At 42.6% G+C, this 24,386-nt stretch overlaps 1 protein-coding gene across 1 annotated transcript in view; it reads left to right on the forward strand.

Annotated features, from left to right (window-relative positions):
* The first annotated feature begins 2,006 nt into the window (after positions 1-2,006).
* Positions 2,007-24,386, forward strand: part of EFNB2 (ephrin B2) — a 43,962-nt gene continuing 21,582 nt past the window's right edge. Inside the window, exon 1 of the mRNA XM_061472797.1 lies at positions 2,007-3,012. Coding sequence (XP_061328781.1) covers positions 2,885-3,012 — 128 coding nt within the window. The 5' untranslated portion in view covers positions 2,007-2,884. The remainder of the gene's footprint in view (positions 3,013-24,386) is intronic.

Here is a 24,386-nt window from a genome sequence, read left to right on the forward strand (position 1 = left end):
CAAATTAAATTTAATTAAGCAGTTTGCTTAAAACGCATTCGATATTTTGTGTGAAAAGCAAACTGATTTCCTTGTTTCTTTGAGTGGTAGATTTCATTAAGAAATCTACCCAACACAATTCGAGCAAAATCTATGGGGCATCGAGCGCGCCTCTGCTCCCCTTCCCCGTCTCTTGCGAGGGAAAGGAGTGGTCTCTGCCAGGCAGGACAGCGAAGGCTGGAGCGCCAGTTGAGTTTAAACTGGGGGAGGGGGGCGAAGATTTCCTTCCAAATTGACCAGGGAAATAAATGACAATGCCAGTCGTTTACCTTCTAAGGGCTTCTTCACCTTGGTCTAAAAGCCGGAGGAGCTCCACCGCTAACCCGATTTAAAAAAAAAAAATAAATAAAAGCCCGTATTTCTCCGGGAATAAAATTGTGAGAAATTGGTTCCTTATTACGGTCCTTTGTAGCGTGTTCTTACCTAAAAGGTAGGGAAATGACAGAAAAAGAGCGCTGTGATTTCCTGCGCTTTAACTTTCAATCCTTTTCTGCAGATACTATTTTGGCACGAAATCCCTGCTAGAAGAAATTCGGCAACCCCCTGCATTTCACGGGACTGACTTTGACACGGTACAACCGGTGCTCAGCCACCGCGCAGCTCCTGGCGCGAACCACCACCAGGGCAGCGGCATCGGCGCCTCGTTTGTCCTTCGCCGCCGTCTCCTCTCTCTTTTTCGGGGAGGGGGGTTATACACGACCGCAAAGGCTGCGGGCAAAGCAGGAGGCGAAGGAGCAGCGGAGGGGTAGACACGGGCGAGTGTGGTCCGGTCCCTCCGCTGACGGAGGCCTGGCCGCTAGTGGGTGCTGTGTCCCCGTGGAAGCGCGGTGGAACGGCGGGCGCGCACCCGTGCCGGGGCAGGGGGGGTGGGCCGCGGCTTCGTCGGTGCCCTCCGCACTGCGAAGTGGCCGAAGGGCGTCTCCGGAGCCGCATTGCCGGCCCTGTCCGCAGATAGATCCCTCTTGGCCAGGAATTAATAGCAAAGTGAAATAAAAGGCCGAGCTGCCAGCGAGGTACGTGGAGTCTGAAAACAACCGGATCCGAAAAAAAAAGTCAACCCCCGTATTATGGACGGGAAAATGCGCTGAATGATCGCCGGAGGAAGGCGAGGGAGCCCGCAGCCGCCCTCAGCGCCCTTGATTATCCCGCATCCCTTTGACGGGCTCCGCGTGTCCCGCTCCCCTCATTTCTTGGCTGATTGTCCCGCAACCAGATAAAACTTCGCTCACTCAGAGGCCCCGTGGTAAGGGCCTGTCGGCACCGAGCGTGGGAAAGCCCCCCGCTCCTCCGGCAACCGCAGAAAGTTGCGCGGGGAGTTCCGCACCAGCGGAGACCCGGCCCTTCCCCGCGGAGGTGTCTTCCTCCACGGAGCGCAGTCAGCAGTGCTATCCCGGGGGTGCGGGAGCGCCGCGGCCCCCGCTGTTTAAACAGCAGTGTACTTGAAAAACGTCAATTTTTTACGTTTGAAAAAAAAAACCAAAAAACAGAAAAAAAAGACTTTTGGGGGATTTATGTCTTTTCATTTTTATTTTTTCTCCCAGCGTGGGCCAGTCGCGCCTCCTGCACAGCCCCGGCGTGACTAAGACTGAGTGGGTTCTCCCCTCGCTTCGGCTGCAGCCCGCAGCACGACAGAGCCGGCAGCCGATGGGTGTTACCTGCCAGCCCCGCTCGGCTCGGCTCGGCCCAGCTCGGCTCGACGGGGTTGGGCTCGGCCCTCTGTGGCCCCGCCCGCCGCGGCGGCGGTAAATGACACACGCGGCGCCCAACCAGCGTGGCGGCCCGGCGGCGGCCCTATGAGCGGCGGCGGCGGGGCGGCGGGGCCGCGCTTATATGGGTACGGCGGCGCGCTGCTGCCGGCTGCGCTCCTCCGCCGGGGACTCGCTGGGGCGGCAGTAGTAGAGGAGCAGCGGTATCACGGTTGGCGGCGCCGCGGCGGGAACGGCTGTGGTTGGCGCCGGTCCTCCTCCCTTCCCCGCGCTACGCAAGTCCCACGCCCGGCTTTCCTTGTCCTGCCGCCGGGGCGCGCACTGCGGATCGCGCAACGGGAGAGAGGGACGTTCTGACGCTGCGGACCCCCCTTTTCATTTCTTTTTACTTCTAAAAATACTCGTATTTTCGCCACACTCCTTCTGTCCCCGCTCCTCTCCGGGGGCTTTGCCAACGACAAGGACAGCAGTGCCCCCCTAGGAAAGCCGGAGCCCTGCGGATGCGTCTCCCTAGGACCGGTGGAGCTGACTCGGAGTGGATTTATTGACTCGCGGTTGCTTCCGAGCTCCCTGAAACAGCCCGGGCTGGTGCCTGCGCGGATTGCAAACTGCAGGGAGCACTGAGAGGCGCACAGGGGGAGCCTCCTGCCGAGGCCGGGTCCCTCTCCACCAAACCTTTTATTTTACGTTTATTTTAGCTGTTTGGTTTTCTTTTTTTTCCTCCTTTTCACGCCAGCATTAGACGCTGAATGTGTATGGCGCACTGGATCCAAATGGGAGTTGGCAGTTTGAGTGGCATCTTCCAAGGCAGCCGGGAGACCCCCATTAAGAGGAAGGACTGAGCGTTTGCATTATTTTTGTTGTTACTTATGTTGTTACTTCGGAAGTAGCTTGGATCTTACCTCGTAGAATTCCCTACATGCGAGTGGCATACATGACTCAGTAGATCTGCCTGCAGCTCTCACCAAGTGCATCGACGACCCTTCGCGTGTGGTTTTTATTTTTCTCACTAGTAGTAGTAGTATTTCTTCGCGCTCCACACCCCCGGCCGCTGGGATACCGGTGTGTCCCCCCTGCTATTGCCGTCAGGTGCGGGGGAGTTGGCGAGGCTGCGGGAGGGACTCGTCGCCGCCGCGACCATGGCAGCGCGGAGACGAGACGCCTCCGCCTGGAAGTGCTGTTGGGGAGTCGCGATGGTTTTATGCAGAACTGCGCTGGCGAGGTCCATCGTTTTAGACCCCATTTATTGGAATTCCTCCAACCCCAAGTAAGTTTCCAGCCCGTACCCGCCTCCCCTCTGGGGTCGGCGATGCCCTCCGCGGCGGTGGGACGGGAAAGGAGGGGGGACGGGGACGGAGCCGCGGGGACGGGGCGGGGAAAGCCGCGAGAGGCGGCTGCCGGGGTCTCCAGGCTCGGCTAGCAGCAGCATCTGGGCCTCTCCGGTGCGCGGGGCCCGTGTCGCGGCGGAGCTGCCCCGCAGCCCCTCGCCCCGACGGGAAGGAGGGCGGCAGGATGGGGCGGCGGAGGGGGATCGGGAGCCGGACGGCAGCGGGAGGCTGAAACCTGCGTGCGGTGTGTGGGTTGCGCGCTCCGCCCCCGCGGAACCGCTGCCTCGGGGTCGGAGCTGCGGTGGGGGCCGGCGGAGCCGTGCCTCGCTGGGCTGCCAGGGAAGGGTGATACTCTTAACTTCTCCGTCTGCAGATGCAAATTCATCCCATTGACTCCAGCGAAGTTACATCTGCTTATAACAGGGCTAAATTTGGTTGTGGAGTTGATGGTATCAAGGCACATGTCAGTGAGTAATGAACTAAGCATTATCCATCACACAACCATTTAGTGTCATTCTTCATTAACAAACCTAGGCAAAAAAGTTTTTGTATTCCCAGGGCTTCGCTATCAAAGCACACCCTTAAAACAGAAGCATATCCTTTAAAAAAAAAAGTTCTTAAACATACAAAATTATTGCTACTGGGAAGAGGAACTTTTTGGGAAGTGGGCTCTTTCTAACTGAAGTAGTGATGAAAAACTAATTTCACTTTTTTCTCCTCTTTTATTTTTGAAAAGTGCATAATAAAAGTTGGCTTTGTTAGTTGTGAAATCGTTTGAACTTTAGTCACAAAACTCGAGTTTAGAAAAAAAAAATCACTATAGGAAAAAATATTTCACAATGAGTCTGGGGAATTTTACACCAGAAATACGTTAAGATAATTTCTTGTAATTCGTGTCTTCAGTTACATTTATTTAAAAGAAAACCATAGGCATTGTGTTAATTGAATGTAGAATGTCCCATTAAATCCAGTAAGTACACGTTTTGTTTTCCCGGGAGAGTTTTTGGAGGAAATATCAGGTGGTGATGAGACAAGAACGAATTGAGTATTCCCTGAATCGGGGATTAATTCTGTGTAGGTGGCAGGATCTGCAGGAGTTTAGTGAAGATTTCAAAGTTTGAATTAGAAGTAACATCTCAAGTTTGTAGTCTTGTTTTACAGCCATCATTACCTACCGTTGTTCCCATGGAAGGAAAAACTTGCTGCAGATTTCTGCTGGCATTTTTCGATAATGGATGTATTTGCTGTGTCTCTATACGGTTTCTTTACTGAAAAGTTTTTCTGTTCCTAGAAAAAAAAAAATAAAAATGCTGTGGACTTTTCAGTTAACTTTTCATTCCTAATTCTGTGCGACATGATCATTTTATATATGCACGAGGTGGGAAGCCGAAGTTTAGCTCCAGACTCTGGCTCTGCACTTATATGATGCTACACAGCTAAGCCTTTCTTTGGCTTAAGAAAGGTACGACATATCTAAGAATAAAGGGATCTGGCCGGTGATAAAGCGGGCTGTATAATGCTGTTTGAGTTCTCCAAAGTCAAAGGCTACAACCCGGGATTGCATTGCATTAGAGGGCCTACTGTGCCTAGTGGAAAACAGGCTGAGCTCAGCCTGGGAGGAACGGGGAAGGCTTTTGTATTCCGGCCCTTGATGGGTTTATGCCTACAGAGGTCACTCTTCCAATGCAGAAGAGCCCGAGCCCGCTGCTGCTTCCTCGCCTCAGCCAACTCCAACGTGCTTTCCTTTTTTTATTTTTTTTTATTTTTTTTTTTTAAGCTTACCTTGGTAGCTTTTTATTAGCCATCAGAGAAATGAAAGTATCCCAGCAGCTGAATTCAGCCCATCTTATGGAGCCCGGGGATATGCTTCCTTTATCAAATACAAATTGTGCTTCCATTTGGCTAATTCTAAACTATTTGATTTAAAAAAAAAAAAGCTTGAATGTTGCTAATGGTAGATCTAATGATAATATCTAATTACTTTTTCAACTTAAATACATGCACGCTTAAAAATAGGTTGTGTTGCTGATGTAATTGGGTTTTCTTGAGTGATTCATTGAGGCTTAATCACCACAGTGAAGAAGTACACTATTAAAATTAGTCTTTTCAATTGCTGGGGGTAGTGATTTATAGGCCACTTGGAGGCCCGTCGTTTGGGGAAGCTTAGAAATACATTGCTGATACTGCTGCCGGTGAGACAGCTCCACTTCTCAGAGCAGGATTTCTTACTAATTCTTGTCACAATTGTTTGCCTGAAGGATAGGGAATAATTTCTCCTTAGATGAGGTTGTCCTCACTCTGGATTCAGGCTGAATGTTAGCCTGAGAAGCAAGCTGCTGAAGGGATTTTGGCATAGCATAATAATAAAGCTCCTTTCTAGGTTTGAAATAATAACTATCTTTGGTGCTGGTTAATTTATTCAGGGAAGCTGTGCATTTAACTCTATTGAAAGCCTCAGCACATAAATCTGCTGAACAGGTAGGCAATTAAATGCTGGGAGAAGTTGTTAGGTTAATATAAAGTATGAAATAATAAATTTCAGGTTAAGGTGAATGTATAAACTGAATTGGTTTTGCACTGAAGTCTAGAGGTTATAATTTCTGGCAGGTGGCTAGATGGAGAGCACACAGTCACTATTCAAACACAAAGCTCCCTTTCTCGTTGCCCCCTCTCTCCCTTTTTAGGGATCTGCTTTTATTGTCTTGATACTGCAAGATGTGACACATGAAATAATTACACCTGTGAACTTTATTGCTTGGGAGATTAAGCATCGTTGCAGATGGTTCTGGTAGACTTTATGGACTTACCATTTGAAGAACCTTAGATCTCACGATCTTGAAAACAACACAGAGAAAAATTACTCTGTGGACCTAACTCCTGTTGACACTTTTTAATGGGGGACTTTCTGCCTGTGCTGTTTCTGCCAAGACAAACAATGTATATAGATAGCATGGATTACCTCAGTTTCACCTTCCAAGGGCTCAGGCACGGGCTCAGGCACAGCCTCTGACACACAGGACAGCACATGATGTTACAAGCCTCCTTTTAGGCAAAAGGTAGAGACATCTCATTCAAAATAACATTCCTGAAGTGTGGCGGTTTCCCTGGGTGCTACAGGCCCGTGAGCAAAGCAGTTCATTGTCCTTAGTGGCATGTGGAAGGTAATCCTCACAAGTGGTGCCTTTGACACTGATGAAGTTAGATGATATAGCTGTTTTTCTCTCTCTCTGATAACCAGTTATAGATGGGATATTTCACAGCCTGCTCTGAATGAATGCTAACATATCAGAAACTGATAAACTACAACTGATGACCCTGTTAGATGTTCTATTCAGTAGCATATAGACTAGTCTGCTTCTCATTGTATCTGAAATTATTAGTATTGTAGGTAAACAAATGCATATTCGCTACTGATTGAATAGCCCCTTGAACTATGCTCTGCAGTTTGCATTTGGGTTAATCTTGTCGGTTTTAATACACAGGGGGGAAAAAAAGGAGAAAGCACCAGGGGTGGAATTGTTAGTGCTTTCACATCCACATTCCTCACATTTTGTCAGGATGATAAACTGTAGGTAATGGACAGCCGTTGTTTCACAGGACAGGCGAGCCAACCGGAGCACAAAGAACTTGCTAAAGCGATAGCTCACAACATGTTTGGGAGCCTCTCACTGAGACAAGAATTTATTTGGAAGTCCTGTGTTATGGGACCACACTTTCTAACCTCAGCAATTACAGCTTCAAGCTGAAGAATCAGGAGTGGAAGGGTAAAATGATTTAAACACATGCTCCTAAATTGTACCCAAAACGTAGCTGTTGACACTTGGCATGCTAACACAAGGAGCAAGTGGTGGCTTCCAGTCCATTTGATATCTCTGGCATTCATAGCCAGGTCTCCGAAGCACAAGTGAATTAGCAACATGAATTCAGAAGAAACTGAAGGCCAAATTCTTCAGCTGGTTATTTGCCCCAGCCTTTTAATATGTGGAGTATAAGTGCTATATTATTTATAGTAATTATCTTAAAGTGTGTTATCTGTAAGCTGTGCTATGTTATTTCACTTTGTTTAATGAAGTAATTGCCTTTAGAAAGGCAGTGACTAAAAGTCAAGCTAAAATCACTGAAGTTCTCCCTCTTCCCACACACAGGAATGCCTCCCTCCTTTTCTTTTTAATCTTCTCTTCCCTGTTTTATTGTAAGGAGATCACATTGCTTTAGATGTGACACTCAGCATCGTCTCAAATTCAGCCAAGGACCTGAGGTGACTGCTGTGACATGCCAGCACGGACAGACCTGTCTACCCTGTGCAGCAGCCAGGACCTGGGTTGTGTTCTGGGAGCTTTTTCTTCTCTTTTTTTGGAGGACTTGGTCTTTATGTGTCGTGCAAACCTGCAGTACTTGAAACTGCTTGTTGCAAATGAGAAGAAAGTGTTCTTCTGAGGAAAAGATAGTGATTAAAATGTTATTCATGTGTGCCTAATGTCTGCCTGCCTTGGCTGCTGACATAAAGAAACCTGTTTTTCTGGTCCATTTATCATACATCTACATGGATTTGGTTATGAGCTCATTCTTTGTGAGGAGTTGTGGAAACTTAAATAGGAATGTTAAACTGCTTCAAATATTTTGATTAAAATATGCAGTGCCATAGAACATAGACTTTTAACCAGACCACCGCTGTCTTGAGCAAGGAGAGGTTTTTCGGGGGGCGGAGAGGGAGCAGGAAGGGAGAAGAGTTTGGGGCGGGGGGGGGGAGTTTCATGAAAAGCAGAGGCAGGGAGGATCGCAAATGGACAGTGTTAGAAGAGCTTGGAAAAACTCCTGTGGCTTCATTGTCTCCTTAAAGCCAGAGAACACAAAGACAAACGCAGTTCAGTCTTTCTCCCATGATGGAAAATGTAAACCGTTGACACAGCTCCCATGTTTAACTTGTTTAATTCTCATTTTAAATTCAGTACTATACCGGCCGTGTGAACTCTGAAGATTTCTTTAGTAATCCATTTTGTAGTTCCGAATCAAAAACAAAGTGAAAAGGTCTGACACAATTTGCTTTTATTTTTAGGCAAATCAACCCTGGTCATAGTTAATAAGGGGATTACAACCCAGACTAGGTCTTTACAGATGTAATGTAAATCAAGGGCAGAGTATAAAGAAACTGATCCCTTTTGATTGAAGTATGGTAAAAAGGCATAGAGAAACTAGCAGCAGTAATCTGATTGTATGGCAATAAAACCACCATTTTCTGTCTTTCAGATAAAAATAATGTGGTAAATCCATGCAGTTCATAAGATGTAAAGGCAGATAAAGGGTGATGCCATGGCAACATATAGATTAGCTTGATGTTAGAAATGACACGTCTCTGAAAGGGGTGTTATAAACTAAGGACCTTGCTCCGGGCTGTAAGGTATTATGTGAGAACCGCGCAAAACTTGGGGGCCGGGATTAAGAAGTATGAAAGGCCTACTTGTGGCTTGGGATGGTTAAAGCAGCAAAGAAAAGCTGCTCAGTTCTTGCTCATTGGTGGTGTATAATATGGTAAAGATAGATTTCATTTACTGCTTTCTGCCGAGGTGGGGGCCGATTAAAACTTGAGATGGCTGCAGTTGTTGGGTGGGGAAGATTTTCCTTTTTAACTCCTGCCCTAGCAGCAGCCCTTCGGAAGAATTAGCTGCGCTTGGGGTTTGTTGCCTTAATCTATTTGGGCTTGGGGCAGGAGCATGCTGGCAAGGAACAGAAAGCTGAGGGGATAGGTAGGACTGGGGTTATCTGGAAGGAAAACACAGAGCTTTTGATTTCAGCTGTGTTTCAGGCTGTGGTCTGCGTCTCACACTCCATGGGAGCAGCCAAAGATAAACACACTGCATTGTCTGTGCCTTGGACAGGTGATACTTCAGCATCTCTTGTGTTTCCCATCCTGCAAAAAATATAAAGGGAAAAGAACCCCCACAAGCAAACCAGCATCCATTCCTGTTTACCAATAAAGCTGCAGATAACAAAATTGATTTGGCTTAGTCTCGAGGTGGTTATTTATTTCCGAAAGGCAGGCTGAAATCTAGAAATGAAGGAGATAAGCATCTGCCTACTCCCCCATCCCCAGCTGAAAATCATTGGGATGAGTTTGCTGTTTGCCCCTCGAATTCAGCCAGCAGACAATTTAGCCTTTGTTTTGTCATTTATTTTAAGCGATCTGCAGCTGTAAAGGTAGTAAAACACCACTCTTAGTGCAACGACTTGGGTTATTTTCCTTACCTTTTCTCTTACAGAGCTTTCTAACAGTTAAGACTTGCTTTTTTACCCAACTGACAACCGTAACCACCCACAACTTAAAGTCAGCATTACATTGCAAATCAGGGGCACGATTCAAATGAGGAATATTTACTTTATTGCCTGCTCATTTGTCTGCTGGGGGGGGGGGAAGCACTCTGCATTTGTTAGGCAGAGTCTAGACATAAGTGGAAAAAACACTGAAGCCTACAATAACAGTTGTGTCTTCCTTTACTGGGAATGAGCTTGGGATGAGCTCGGCAAAATGGAATTCATGCTGTTCGTTTGGCAGTGATTGGGACACTGTTAAAATTTCTGGTCGGTTGATTCTTTTTTTTTTTTTTTTGGTGTGGATTTTTTAATATATATAAATATATATGTATATATATATAAAGATGTTAATTACATGCTTGAATTTTATCATTCTTATTCTACCCCATAGTAAGCTGAAAGCTTCACAATTCTGAGAAGGAAACTCCAAGACCAAAACTGTCAAGCTGCTGATGCTGATGGGATTTAACAGATGAAAAATAAACAAGTGCATATAGGGAACTGAGCAGATTGTCAGAGTATACGTGGCCTGAAGTGCTCAGATAGGTTTCCTCTCCTGCAGCTTAACCTTCACAAATGTATATCAAAAGATCCAATTCATTTGCTGAAATTCTCCAAAGCGCGGGGGCACCCTCATCTAATTTACAGGCCGGTCACATCCAAGCACCTTGCATTCTGCATTTGACAATGATTGTTAATGGGCCATTCAACTAAAGTATTTGCTTGTTAACAGGGAACAGAGCATGATAAATGTCCAGCAAGCTTGCGGCCTCCTTCAGCTTTTCAAATGCAGACTGGTGCATATTTATGGCAGGCAAATGACAAAGGGAGAAGCTGAATTGCTCTGGCCTTGTGCTTTCTGCTCGAACAAGGGTTAAAGTAATTAAAGAAATAATGCAAAAACCCATGTCCTTTGTTTGCCCACCATTATCCAACATTTAGCTTTCGAACCTGCCTGTCATGTCACATTTCAGGAACGTTCGCGAGGAGGCTCGGTAGGTTTGGTGAGGCAAGGGAAAGAGCCGGTGGTTCTTTTTTGACTACCCCTCCCAGCAGGCGCCCCTCTGTCTCTCCGAAGTACTGCTCCCCGACCTACATCAGCCCAAAGTTGTGCTTAGAACACAGGGAGTTTGCACTTCTGTTCCCTAACTGGGGGAACACTCCCCCCAAAACCACCCAACCACAAACACCAAACAGTGGAGAGGCTTTGGGAAAACAAGCACATCGCACTCCAGCCAGCTTCTGGAAGCCAAGTATGGAAACAACATGGCAGAACAAAAAGCAGTTTTGCAGGTGCTCCTCCTCCCTCCCCAAGGTCAGGGAGATCTAAAAACCTGAAACTATGAGGATACACACAGGAATTCCCTGAACTCGAAGTGTCTTCAGTGTCAGTTTCAATTATTTTTTTGTGCTTAGAAATTCAATTGTTTGGTCTTAGCCAGATTTTCAGAAGTCTTCTAACAGCCTTCAGTGCAGAATTACAACAGGTAATTCTAAATTCCGTGTTTGAAAATGGCACTTACTATTTTGTATTTCTAGTTGTGAGTAGATAAATGTGTTCAGGGCTTCTGTCTAGCTGCTGTTCAACTCCCATGAAAATACCTCCAGTGATTTCGTTATTACATTAGCCCTCAAGGGGTTTACATTATAAATGTTTTTTTCATTGTAGGCAAAATTTACATTTTCTTATAATAAGCAAAATTTATCATCATTCAAGAAAGAGAACATCCAAACATCCAAATTATTTTTCTTTTCTTTTTTTTTTTTTTTTCCCCCCCGTTGTTAACTGTGCAGAGAACTTTCCTTTGATGTGATTATATACATTGTCAAAAGACAGCAAATAAGGGCAGGACCTCTATCTTTTTTGGCAGTCCTGGCCAGCCAGCACCCAGTGTTTATTGCAGTATCAGCATGGTAATTATAATGCAGCTGATTTAAACTTTGATGTAATAGTCTATGCTTTTTTTCTGGTTTTAAATGTAGATTCCAAGCCAGAAAATATAAAGGCTGGTAGAGGATTATGTTGCTAGGTGAAACATTCCCGATGTATGGCATATGTATAAGATGGTGTTCTTTTTAAATGTCTCATGGTTGATGGCTGAAATAGGATTTACAAAACTTTACATAGTAGGATTCAGATCTGTGTACGCTTTAAAACATAATCAGGTTTTACACATGTCAACAGAAAATGAGAAATTCTATACTTTGTCTTCCACAGATAGGTTTGATGGTGGAATGATACCTTAGCCTGAAAAATCTGTGATGCTGCAAACTACTTCTCACCATTTTGTTAGTTTTTGTTTGAAAAGTGCATTCGCCTAGGTACCCAAAGCAAAGAACAGCAGTGGGAAAGGTGAACAATGCACTATAAAGGACAGTGCATGTTAAACCCAATAAGAGAAGTCTAAAATTTATTATTACTGTTGTTATTATTAGTTAGAGCCCAGTCACAGTTGAATGCTGTTTTATTTTGGATTGGGAGTTCTGCCAGACTCCAGCCTGTCAAAGCTAAGAAGGCTCAAATCAAATCCAGGCCTATTTCTGCAGCATACAGGAATCCTGGCTCCTTGCCTGTGGATTCATTCAGGAAGACCCATCTGGCTTTTGATGTTCTGCAAGTTTGAAGCAGTTTGTTTAAGGAACCTATGCAGTGAGTGCTGGTGAAAGCACACATAACTGCACTTCTGACTCTTCAACTGGTGCATGGTTTCACATTTTCGTTTTTGTGCTGGTGCTTGCCATCTGCTTACCTACTGCCTGAGCAGCAGTTGGTTTCTATACCTGGCTGGATAAAAGTGTAAATTTGGAGTTGGAACATCTTGGCTCCTTTCGAGGAGTTGCAGTCCCATAGCATTCACTGCCCATACTTCATTTGCTTTCTTCATGTTTAATTAATTTCAGTTTAGTTCAGAAGCAGTCTAGCTTAATCACTGCGTGACATTTGACCTTTAGGTTTTTGGCGGGTTTCTTTTTCCAAGGTATTTCCAAGCAATATATATTAATTGAACAGGAAGGTTATGTTGGCAGACGGGATTACTAGTCTGTGTGATAAATATTTTAGAAGATACATTTTTTAGTGGTAATTGTTCCTTCTATCAAACAGTTTTTAGGCACTTTCTGAAGAAAAAGCTGAATAATCTTAATCCATTTATTGCTTATTGTGGCCTTTTCCATTCCGTGGATCTATGTGTGACAACGCGGCAAACAAGACTGCACTATGCTCCTAAGGCCTGACTCAGGAAACTGTCCTTATTCAGAAAAATTCATGTTGAGCATGTGCTGAATGCTGAATATTTTTGCTGAAGTGGAACGAATTTAAGCATGAGCTGTCTTGAACCAAGGCCAGAGTGAAAAGGCTTTTGGGGGTTGGACAAATACAGATCTCTCTGAAGCTTCATTATGTATTTTTTTATATATTTATATATAAAAGAGAATTCTGTCAGAAGCTACAGCCGTGTCTGCATTTTTAAAGTCTTAATTTTCACGTAACTCGCCAGTAGCTTATTTTCACGTAACTTGCCAGTAGCCAGTGTATCCATTCCAGTGGTGATCCCTTGCATTGGCTGGGACAGCTCAAGCATGTCCTGAAGGTCTGACTGCACCAGTAGCTCTGCTGGAACTGAGTTTTCTGTGCTTTTGCTTGTAGTTCAGTGTGATGTCAACAGCACATTTCCACTGGTGACCAACAGCTGAGAGTGACCCGGCTGTTCCCAAGAGACCAGGTTACCCTTCTGAGAGACAACTCAGTTTGCAGCAGGTGCACAGGCTGAACCTCCTTACAGTAGCCCGAACAAAATGCCAGTATCTCACAGGCACTGGGCAGCAGGTTAAAATGGAGTGTCTGGATCTCCAGTGTGGTAAAATTGTGTGGCTGGAGCTCCAGCTGTTCGCAGCCATCTGCTGTACCTGTCTGATTGACTCTTCCACGCGGGGTAGGGATGTCTGATCTAGTGTTGAATGCACTTCTGGACCTTTACAGGAGGATTTTAAACTACTCGAGTGTCAGTTTAGTTTAATTTGAGAGGTTCGGACCTGCAGTGGGCCAAAAGCTGGTTCTTGATAGGACAGATACTGCTGCTACTTTGGCGGTGGCAGCAGCCACCAAGTTTTATTCTGGTTCTGGGGGTTGGTCAAACTTTGGAAAAGTTGGTATTTAATGTGAAAAAGTAGGATCTCCACTCTTGCAGGTGGCTGAATCTTGGCGTTTAATGTGAGATGCAGGTGCAGACTGGTTGTAGATCTCCCATTTGGATTTTTGCTCAAGGTTATTTTCTCTCACCCCAAACCCATCATTTAAATACAAAGAGGAAAAGGATGCAGTATAGGAATGATAGAGGGTTCCAACTGGATCCTGAAGCCTTCGTGTAACAATGATTTGCCAAAATAGGTTTGGTTTGCCTTACAGTGCTGTTACTGCTTTGACATAACTTTTCCTAAAAGTTGTGAGTTAACAACTTGTTCTACTTCCAGTGTTTGCCTATGCAATAAGTAAATGGTATGCAATACTATGTTTTCTAGCAACTGCAAAGCAGCTGATTTTTTTTTTTGATTGAATTTGAGATACAATCACCAATTATTAGTGCCTCATCAAGTAACAAGACAGCCCCCACCCTCTTTTGTAGACTTTGCTTGGAGCATGTCTTGGAATAAGACTATGGGTACAAATAAATTGAACTTAAGAGGAGGAAGACTGCAGACTTTGGTTGGTATCCCTGTACTGTGGTGGACATAAGATATTTGCTTTTGCAATAGGAATGGCAGGGAAGAGCACAGAATAGCACAGCAATAATACAGGCTGGTTTTACTGTTTCTTTCTTGCGATTTACTGTGCCCCTTTTAAGAAGTAGTTCTTTGGCAAATGCCAGCTGCTCTCTGTTAGCTTTCTAAAAGGGAAGACATTAGTGACTTGTGTAAGAAGCACACATGATTTGGTTTGACTTTCTGTTCTGTGCTAACTACTGCTCTGCATCTTTTCAATAAAGCAAAATCTTTCTTGGGTTTGGCACACCCCGCCTCTGTGAGCACAAGTTAAGTAGAGCACTGGTTTTGTGTTACGCTGAATTCATGGCAGATCTATCTTTGTTTTTCATTTGTCTGGTTTTTTTTTCCCCAAATCCAAACCATATAAATACCTGATTATCTTTGCTGCGAGAGCAAAGAGCTACTTTAATATTCCCAGTAGCATATTTTGAACAACAATTCTTTAATTAAAACAGCATTGGTCTCTTCCTGTATTTCATGGCTGGCAAATGAGAGAAAACACCAGTGTTGATATCAAAGGGAGTCAGTTTTCATTACAGTAATGGTTCAATTGTGCAATGCTGTAGGCAGTGAAATTTAATATTATTGTGACTTGTATTGTAATTGTAGGATGACAGAGGAAAATGGATTAAGTTTAAATATAAGTGTACACAGCAGCACATGGACTTTGTCGAATGGAAGCTGAGGATTGGGGCAGGACAGGTCCCCCTCTGGTTCTGTCATAATGAATTAGTATTTTGTAAATAACTGGCCACTAGATTATAGATTTATTACCTTTTGTAGATATATGTGGACACACACAGACATACATGGATTCTGTACTCACTGTAATTGCAGCATGGAGTTGCAGAACGGGTTTACGCCTGTAGGCTTGCAGGGTATTTGAATGTCTGGGCTTCTTGTCTTCACTTTTCATGAAAATACTCTTGCCTGCCAGTTGGTGAAGTGTTCTTCTGAAGGATACACCCATCCTTTCGGTTGAGGGATTGCTAACACATGGGTGACCTCAGACTGGAAAGTCCTTTGTCATTCTTTCTTCCTGATGAATAAAGCCAAATTCAAATTGCAGATGATCTTTGCTTTAGGAAATTGTGCTGGAGAGACAGCTAGTGTTAATGAGCAATATCCCCTTCTTTACCAGTTGCCCATATACATGCAGATGAAAATGGAAGACAGTAATTTAAACCATCCATTACTGATCTCTTCCCTGGAAGATTAGGGACAATGAAAGCTGGATGCTTCATTTGTTTACTGTGTAGGCAAGTGGAAGATGTCCCCAAAGCAATGCTGGTAGTCTACTAGTATGTAAACATGCTGCACTGTCGTTTTACTCCAGATCTTCAGTGTTTCTCAGAGGTATATTCATGTTGAAACCTGTTCTAATGTTAAAGTGCAAAAGGGGGCAGTAAAGTGCTGTCCAAACAATGTTTATTTTTGGAAGGTATCTTTTGTGGCAAAAGTTGCATTTCTCAATAAGTTTATAATCTCCTGCATTTAAAATAATCACATGAATATCCTGCATTTGGGAAAGACTTATAAATGTGGCCGAAGCTTATTGTCAGGCATTGTGGGAACAGTGTTTGCTGTGTGCATTTCCATGTCCTGTCCTTTTAACTCAGTCCTGAAACGTGCTACATATTTGGAAGGAATCAAAGGCTTTCCTCAGATATATTTAGGACATAGCTGTACGAAGCACTTCTGAAAGAATTCCGAATTTGCTAATCATGTCTGGTTCTCATGTTGTGCATTAACAGCACCACTTTTCTGGAAGAAGAAAAAGCAACAAAACCAATATGAAAAGAATGCTGAGGCACTAGGGGTTTCAGTTTTAAGTACTAAAGTGTGTTGTGGTGGCATGGGTCAAGAGTTGGGCTCTCATCCAGACCCACAAGCATCATTTGTCAAGAGGTAACTAGAAAGAGCAGCTAATGACAATGCACTTACTGAGTGTTTTCTCTTTCAGAAATTCCTCAGAATAATCCATTTATACAGATTGGCTGCTACTCTTCACTGCAGCCACTTGCAGTTTTTAAACTCTATGTAGAAAGCATATTTCTGACAAAATGCAGTAAAAAGGAGAATGTGCCTCTGTGTGTTTCTGTGGTTGTGCATGAGAGAGTGCAGTGATTTGAGGAGTGATTCTCTGTTTGCGGAAGCTCAGTAAGTCCAGTGCTGTTGGAGGGTTCATATTTCTGTAAATGCTGATGAAATGTTAATATAATACACTTAAAAATAGAACACTGCTCATATCCATGCCCTTTTTTGTTTGTTTTTTTCCTCCTCTTAGTTAGAGAACTGTCCTGAAGCACATTAGCAGTTCTTTTGTGGTAACCAGAATTGATTTAGTAAATGGATCAGAATTCTCTAGTGCTTTAAGTACTTTTAGCTGAGCGGTAATTGCTTTCTCCACAGTAACACAAAAAGTTAATTGCTATTAATAGTGCTTTGTGTGGAGGTCATATATGAAAACTGAATATAAAATGTGTATTTTTTTTAATAAAATATTCCTTTGTCAACTTTAGTAAAAAAATCAAATCATGCCTCTTTCCAGTGTTTCAAGCCTTGCCCATGTGGTAAATGTTCTAAGCCAGGCTGGATGTTCTGCAAAAAGCCCAGATCTTGTTTCCCATTGTGGAGAAGAAGCCCAAAAAGATAGGTGTTTGCTCTCAAGTTTTTTAAGGCAGAGGAAAGCATGCTTCCTTTTTACATGAGGAAAAACCATGCATTCATTTTCGCACCTTGGATTCATGTTAGGGAGAGGGGTAAAGCCCAAGTTGGTCTGAAGGTTTTAGTTGTGTAAGTGGGGGTTTTGCCTTGTACTGCAAGTGCGAGCCAAGCAGTGAGGGAAAGGGCAACTTTCCAGAAAAAGCTAAATCATCTCTTGCAGGCAGAGATGGTGTCCAGTTGAAACAGATCTGCTGTCTTACAGCAAAACTATTCTGGCAGCTGCACGCAGGGGGGTTGAAGCCAGGATGCTGCCTCTGCTTCATGGGGGGACATGGGGAAAGGGGGTCTGTGGTCACCCCGAGATGTCGTGAATCTCCTGGACAGGAATTGCAGTCAGCTACCTCTGGTAGAGCCCAGATTGAGGTAGTCCTGAAGTAGAGGCTGCGGCACCTCCTTTGGCTTATTTTTCCACAGAATGAGATCACATCCACAACCTCGTACATCACAGCTCTTAAGGTACCAGATTTTCTTTTAGAGAGAGTGCCTCCGATAAGATAGATGTATTTGGTGCCGGGTTGCAGGTGACCTTCCATATGCATGAAAGGTGAAAGGGGTATGGTTTTTGCCAGATACCATGTCTTAGCTGCAGGTTTTGTGCTCTCTCAAGTGCAAGGCATCTTTAGGCTTGCAGCAGGCCATAAGCTGAATGGAGAAAAAAAGTGACTGCCTGTATCTTTGCAACAGCAGCGCACGAGTTATTTGTTGAAGGAAACTCATGACACATCTTTCTAGGAGACCGGTTAGAGCATATTCTACCATGTTTGAAGAGGGACGGTTTCTGTGAGTGTCCCTCTATACAGTGGAAGCTCTGTGCCTTTAGGACAGTGACGTGATGGTACAATTTGATTGTAAAATCTCACAGGGCCATGAAAAAAAAGTGGTTTGTTCAAATAAAATGTAGAAGTGTATGCACTTTCAGCTCATCCTTATTTTATGCCTACTAGAAATCCTTTGTTGTATTTTAAATGCTTTCCTCTAGTATTTTGTAAAAGGTAGTGCAATGAATTAATATATGAAACAGATAAAATTTCATACATGCCCCTTGTTCCCTGTCCACTTAAAATTTTTAGAAGACATAATAATGCTGCAGAATCATTCCTGTGTAAGTTAAGATTTCCGTTGTAAACATAGTGCATTGTCTTACCCTACTGAAATCAATGAAAGTTTTGCAGCTGATTTCAGTAAGAATAGGTCCAGGAAGAGGTACCAAGAACGACCATCCATTCACATGGCGGCTTGAGATTCACTGAATGGTGGCACCACTACCACCTTCTGTCCAGGGTGGTGATTAAAACGAAATAAACACTTGACCATTCCCCTTTTCAGTGCTCTGCAAGCTTTCCCCCCCAGGTAGTCTGAAAGAAGATGGGCTCCTTTGGAGGTGAGGAAGGGGGAGGACAATGAGGTATCACAAACTCCCACCATGGAGTTTAGCTACAGTTTGAAGGGATTATTTCAAAGCATTTATGGGCTTGCAGCAAGTTTTATCACAGAGGAGCCCAAGCCCCAAATAGAGGTTCTTCCATGCCAATGGAAGTGAGAAATACAAGAGCTGCAGCTTTAGCAACTTGTGTTATAGTACTTTATAATCTGGCTTTGTATAATGTGGTATTTACCACTAAAGATCTGAAGAGATGAATGTGAATATATTTGTTTATTTATTTCTGTTAATTCCATTCAGTTTCTAGCCTGCAAGTCTTATTAATGCCAGTAACCATTGCTTATATGAATAGTTTCATTAACTGCATGGAAAAATGATATGTAGAAATAAAGGTCAGCAGATTAAACTTCTTAAATTTTATTTAAATTAAAATATATCCCTATTTAGAATGTTCTATAAAACTTTGTTATAGTATTAAAATGATTTAATAATACTGCACTGGCAAAGAAAAGCAGCTTCCAAAACTCACTTGAAAGGATTTTAGCAATATAAAATGCTGTGCTTTTGTTTTCAAAGTTTCATTTTCTAGTCTGTGTATAAAGCCAGTCTGTCATCTTGCTGTGTCACACGATGGTAATTTTTTGCAGAGACTTCTCTTAGGAGCAGACTTTTAACCAAACTCCATACCCATTTTCAGACAGACTCCACATTAATTCCACATTAATCTTTTGGGGGGGGGGGTGTGTTCTTCTTTTTGTGAAACTTGCTTTGCTTTTTGTTCCACAGCAGTTACTGGTCCTCTTCACGCTTAATCCATTCAGTCCTGTAAAATAAGTGCTTCTGCAAAAACACATTTCAGGTTTACAGCTGGGTGCATACCTTATCTACATGACGTGTCTGCATATAAAGTTGAATGTGACAGAAACAAATATGAAAGCTCTGTATGGAGCAGTGGACTCTCACAGAGAGCTCTGGTCCGTGTTTTTTGATTTTTACTCAGTTCAGAGTTTTGGAAAGCAATAAACTGGTTTTCATCTTGTTCAGCAGCCTGTGATTAGTCCACTGCTACTTCAGTGAACTCACTAGGAACTTTTCCTCGAACTTCCGCTTGCCTTGCGTCAAGCTGGTAGGACTTATGCCTTCCTTAAATATTTCACCTGTGGACAAAATGATACTCAAAATATGAACGTTGTTACTTTCTCAAAATCCAGATGATGAATGCGTATATGGTTTTATAACCATTCCTTGTAAACAGTAAGGACGTGTATGTGGAATGCTATTCTGTATTCTGTTTCAGTTTGCCCTCGTACAAGTAACGGACTAACATACTGTGTTATCAGTATTCATGACATTTCCTTAATAAAACTTTTCAATGAATAATTTTATAGTCAGGCTAGTAGTTAAACTTCATAAAGTTAAGTGGGTAGGATTCCCCAACAGAAGGTTTCAGGCTGCATTGTAAGAAGCATCTTGATTTTTCGCATTTTTAGGGTTATTTTTGTTACATTAATTTAAAGCTAACTGCCTACACCAATTAGTTCAGGTACAATATTAAAACACAGAAATTTGGCACTGTTTTCCCAGACTTACAACAAGTACTAACATGCTTTCTAAAATTGCATTCATTTTATAATTACCAGGATATAGTTAAAGCTAAGTCTGCATATATATATATATTTATAGTATGTGTGTGTATATATCTAGTTTTGCAAGTTGGAAGAAGCATGACAACATATTTGTTACATCAGTCAATACTGATTAACAAAATCTCTAAGAATTTGTTTCTCTAAGAATTCTATCTGTTGATAATTTTACAGTTTCAGAAATGTCTGTGTAATAAGGAATGGTAGAGTATTTTCAGAATAAAAGAGTGCTGACAGATAAAAGTTTCGGGTTTTTTTTAGAAATTACTATTATGAAATTAGGCATTTTTGAGTGGTTATTATTAAGGAAAACTCCTTTATCGTTTAATAAGATCGAATGTACTAATTTCCTCTAAACAAAAACTAGAATCTTAGGAATTTAGTTGGGAACTGTGCATAATATAACTTCTGGTTTTTGTAAAATTTCAGAGTGAAATTTAACTTCTCTAGGACTTTGACCAGTAAGGCTACATTAGCGCCAGGAACTGCTGGGCCTTAAATTAGGCGTGGTACAGAGAATTATTGTAACATTGGTGGTAGTGCAGGATGGACTACTCAGTTCCTATTTTCTGTTCATGTGTCATGTGACTTTTTGTCTAATATAATACTTTTAAGAAGGTTTTGGAGCCCTGCATATTGCTGTTATTTGATGAGCAGCATGACATGATAAGCAGCGTGGGAGGGATTCACTTCCATGGGCTTTGCACAGATGTCAAATGTCGCCCACAATACACCAATTTTGGGCTGACAGTAAAAATGCCATCTGTATCCAAAAGTGCCAGACATAAAGTGCATTAATTTCATCGTACAGCTTTTACTGTATGTACATTTCTGTCCTTTCTCACACTAAGCACTAGGATTATTAATTATGAGCAAGATTCTTTGAATGCTCTAATTTTGCTATATATGACTGCTGAGAGAAATGAGTTGGGAACTCTCTAAGCTTTTCTCCTAAGTTTCTGTTATGGCACAGGGGCCTATATTGGTATGTAGGTTTCCCAGTAAAGAACATTTAAAGCAGAAAAGCAGAAAGTTTGCTTTTTATAGAAAGTAATGTTTCCAGTGCTGTTGCTACCCTGACTACTTAAAGAGTGTGTTACTGTCCCAGGCAGCACCGCCTTCTCAAGACCAGTCTCAGGATTCTGAAAACTCTTCCTCCATCTGTATTATATTTCTGTTTGTGTAAAAAAAAAAAAAAAAAGTTTTTAATTAGTTGAAGGGGCATTCCGATTTTTTATCAGGCTTTTAAAGGCAGTTCATTAACTTTATTTTTATAGATGCCATCCTGCAAACATGTTGTAAGTGTTGATGCTACCCCAGAATACTTACGTACATATATTTCAGTACTTGTAGAAATAAAGATTCAGGATTAATCCTGAAATCTTTGTTAACCTCTGCCAAGACTGGTTGTTTGTTGTTTGTTTGTTTGTTTGTTTGTTTTTTCCAGATACAAGATTTTCAAAATTAAGATCATGAAACTGTAGTCTTAATCCCCCTGGCATTTAATAAATAACTTCAGAAAATGCTTAGTACCCAGCAAATGGTTTATTTAAAGTCTCCATGAAAATATAGTAGCAAAAGTACTACACAGATGCAGGAGTAATAATCATGCCTACTATTAATCGGCCACTGTAAATTTTGTGGTTGAACTGGAAGGTATGAGGTGAAAATTTTATGTTCTCTCCATCCCTATTTGTGCTTTATTGTCGTAAGGAAATAAGGCAAGTAAATTGGAAAACTATCTTTCTTGTAGAGATCACAATCAAAAGTGCAAACTGTGGAAAGAATTTGAATACAATCAAGTTCTAAGATTAATCCTTTCATTTTCAGCCTTTTTTCTTTCCTAATCCCATCAACATTAGATCCTGCAAGTTCAGAAACTCAAGTGGAAGGAGATATACCAAATTTAGTTCTAAAACTGCACAGACTTGTAGCCATAGCAAGACTATTCCCCTTCCATAAAGTCTAATGAGTATATCAGTTTAAAGCTCTTATAAAATGTAGTTTTAGCTGTCTGTTGGGGGTGATTCTGTCCTCTACCTTTTATGGGGCAATTCCTGGCTACTTAACCAAGGCACACAAGTGTATTTCTTCTCTGGTAGCTGTTTCTGAGGGTTGCCTGGCACGCTGTCTCTGTGAACGCATCCTGTTTGTGCTCAGAGTTTGCATGCAGAATGTATGCCGCTGGGGAATGTGTGCCACTGGTGCTTCATTACACGTGTACATATATACACAAAACCTAAAATTAGAATCAGTGTTTTTTGTTTTTCAGGGCAGCTTTTAGGTCATTTGGATTTTGTATTTGTTATGCATGGGAATCTAAATTGATTTGGTCTCTGAAATCTTGTGTGTTTCATATTACATATTCCCATTATGTGAAGAAGAATTACTGGCAAGAAGAAATATTTAGAGCAGTGGGATCATACAGCAACCAGCCTTTATCCTGTCGTGTACATGAGGGAATACAAGTAATTTTCATTTTTCTCATACAACACTGCTGTGCAGGAGCAAAGTAGAATGTGTCTGTGGTCAAGATAAGGTGGTAAAGTCAGTCACAGGTGATAGAGGTTAGCTCAGAAACTGTCCCTTTTCTTTTTCCTGGTCAGCCAGTCCCCGAGGAGAGCCCGAATCAGGATCTGGGCTGCTCCCTTGGGAACATTTGCTGGCTGGGGTCTTCCTCCCACCACTTCCTTGGCATCATTGCAGAGCTAGCCTCTCCGTCTGTCATCCCTTACCAGGCTGGTGATTTGGAGGAGGATGCCTTCCTGCCTTTCCACCTTTCCCTTTGTTTCACCATTTCAGATTCTGGTAGGTGGTAGTCGCTGCATTCTTTTGGCATGTCCAAAAACTGGAGGAGGAGGTGGGGCTTCTCCTTGCCTCCAGTGCTTCTCAGTTTGAACAGCAATGGCCAAGCCTAGCTTCTGTAGTCTGGAAATCACGTTGCATGGCACAAAAGAGTGCAGTGATTTATACATCAACAGCCCCTTTTCTTGCCATAACATTTCATTGTTCTTTTTCCCTAAATCTGTAATTACATGTCTTTGTCCTGCTATGTGCTGCTTCACAACAAATATAATTCTTGCACAGGCTTTGTGAGTGAAAATAATCCTGCTCAATTAGCACAGATCATAAACTTGCATTGTGTGGGAGCAAGCAGTTTTAAATGATGAACTCGAAATTTGGGGTGTTGCATCGTCATTTTCTCTAACTTGGTAAGTTCTGCCCTAGCACTACTACATGCTGGTGGGCTCCTTTAGTCAAGCCAGAGACTGAAGGTCATCAGCGCTTAGAGCTTTGTTCTGGTTGGGCCTTAATACTCTTAATTTAAAGTTTCCAGGAAGGCTGCCTGTGAATAAGCTAGATTTACTACTTGTGCTGTTTAAATGCTAGCAGTTGGAGAAGGATGTTCATTAGGCAGCCGTTGTTTCAGTTGTTTTTTTCAGGCCGATTCTCCATTAAGGAAGATCTTTGAAAAGGCTGGCAGGCGGAAGAAAGAGGAAAGAAAGTCAGTCTTTTAGGTCTGTGCATTCGAGGACGTTGGCTGTAGTTCTAAAACATGCACTTCTTGGGCTTAATTGGAACAAATATATCTTACAGAGAAACAAACAGACCTGCTGTGGCTTTTGTCCTTGTGAGAACAAGGTTTCTCGTTTTGTGGATAAATCAATATTATAAGTAATTATTTATATTTTTCTTTTGTGAAGAAGTGGTGAGGTTTGCCTACTAATTAATACAAGTAGGATAGATACAATATTGAGTCTTAACGCCAAACATTAAAGCTCACTGCCAGTTTGTATAAGAAGTCTTCATCAGCAGTAAGGCAAAAGCACACGCATGTTCCACTTACATCACAAGAAATAACGATGGTGATGGTAGAGCTGGAGAGAAGAAATTGAAGTATAGCAGTCATGCTGTCTTGCGAAAGTGTTTTATCGGAAGCATGTGGGATCCTTGGGTCAGGTAGATCTCTGTCTACCCAAGGTCTGTAAGCATGATCCTGGTGAGTGACTGACGTTCCTTTGTTTTCCACTGGCAATATCAATCAGTATCTTAATATGTTGTTAAATTTTAATGTCTAAGTTGTTTCCCTTCCCACGTGGCTGCTTAGGGGGTTTGAAAAAATTATTCTTGTCATCCTCCCATGTCCAAAATAGCAAAGTTATGTGCAAGAATAGTAGAAATGTTACGAAAGCTGAAAAACAGGATTGTAGCTAGTACAACACCAGATGTTGGCTGTAAATGGCCAAATGTGGAAGAAACAGCAATGCCTGCCAGAGACATAAAACCTAATAAGAGTTCCCAAAACTGGGATAAGGATTAGAAGACTTAATCCATCTGTAATTTCCAAGATCTGTATAAACATCTTGTTGACATTGAGTCAGGCCCAGATTATTAAGATCTGGTTTGCCTCAGTCATTTTGGTTTTGGAAACTGTGTATTTGTTCTTTTCTGTCCACTGCAATTGCTACTATTCTGGATGCGATCTTATCAA

This window comes from Pezoporus flaviventris, unplaced genomic scaffold (assembly GCF_033815535.1).
Source record: "Pezoporus flaviventris isolate CSIRO_AGI_PZ_B2104156 unplaced genomic scaffold, CSIRO_AGI_Pfla_v1 ptg000072l, whole genome shotgun sequence".
Classification (NCBI taxonomy): domain Eukaryota; kingdom Metazoa; phylum Chordata; class Aves; order Psittaciformes; family Psittacidae; genus Pezoporus; species Pezoporus flaviventris.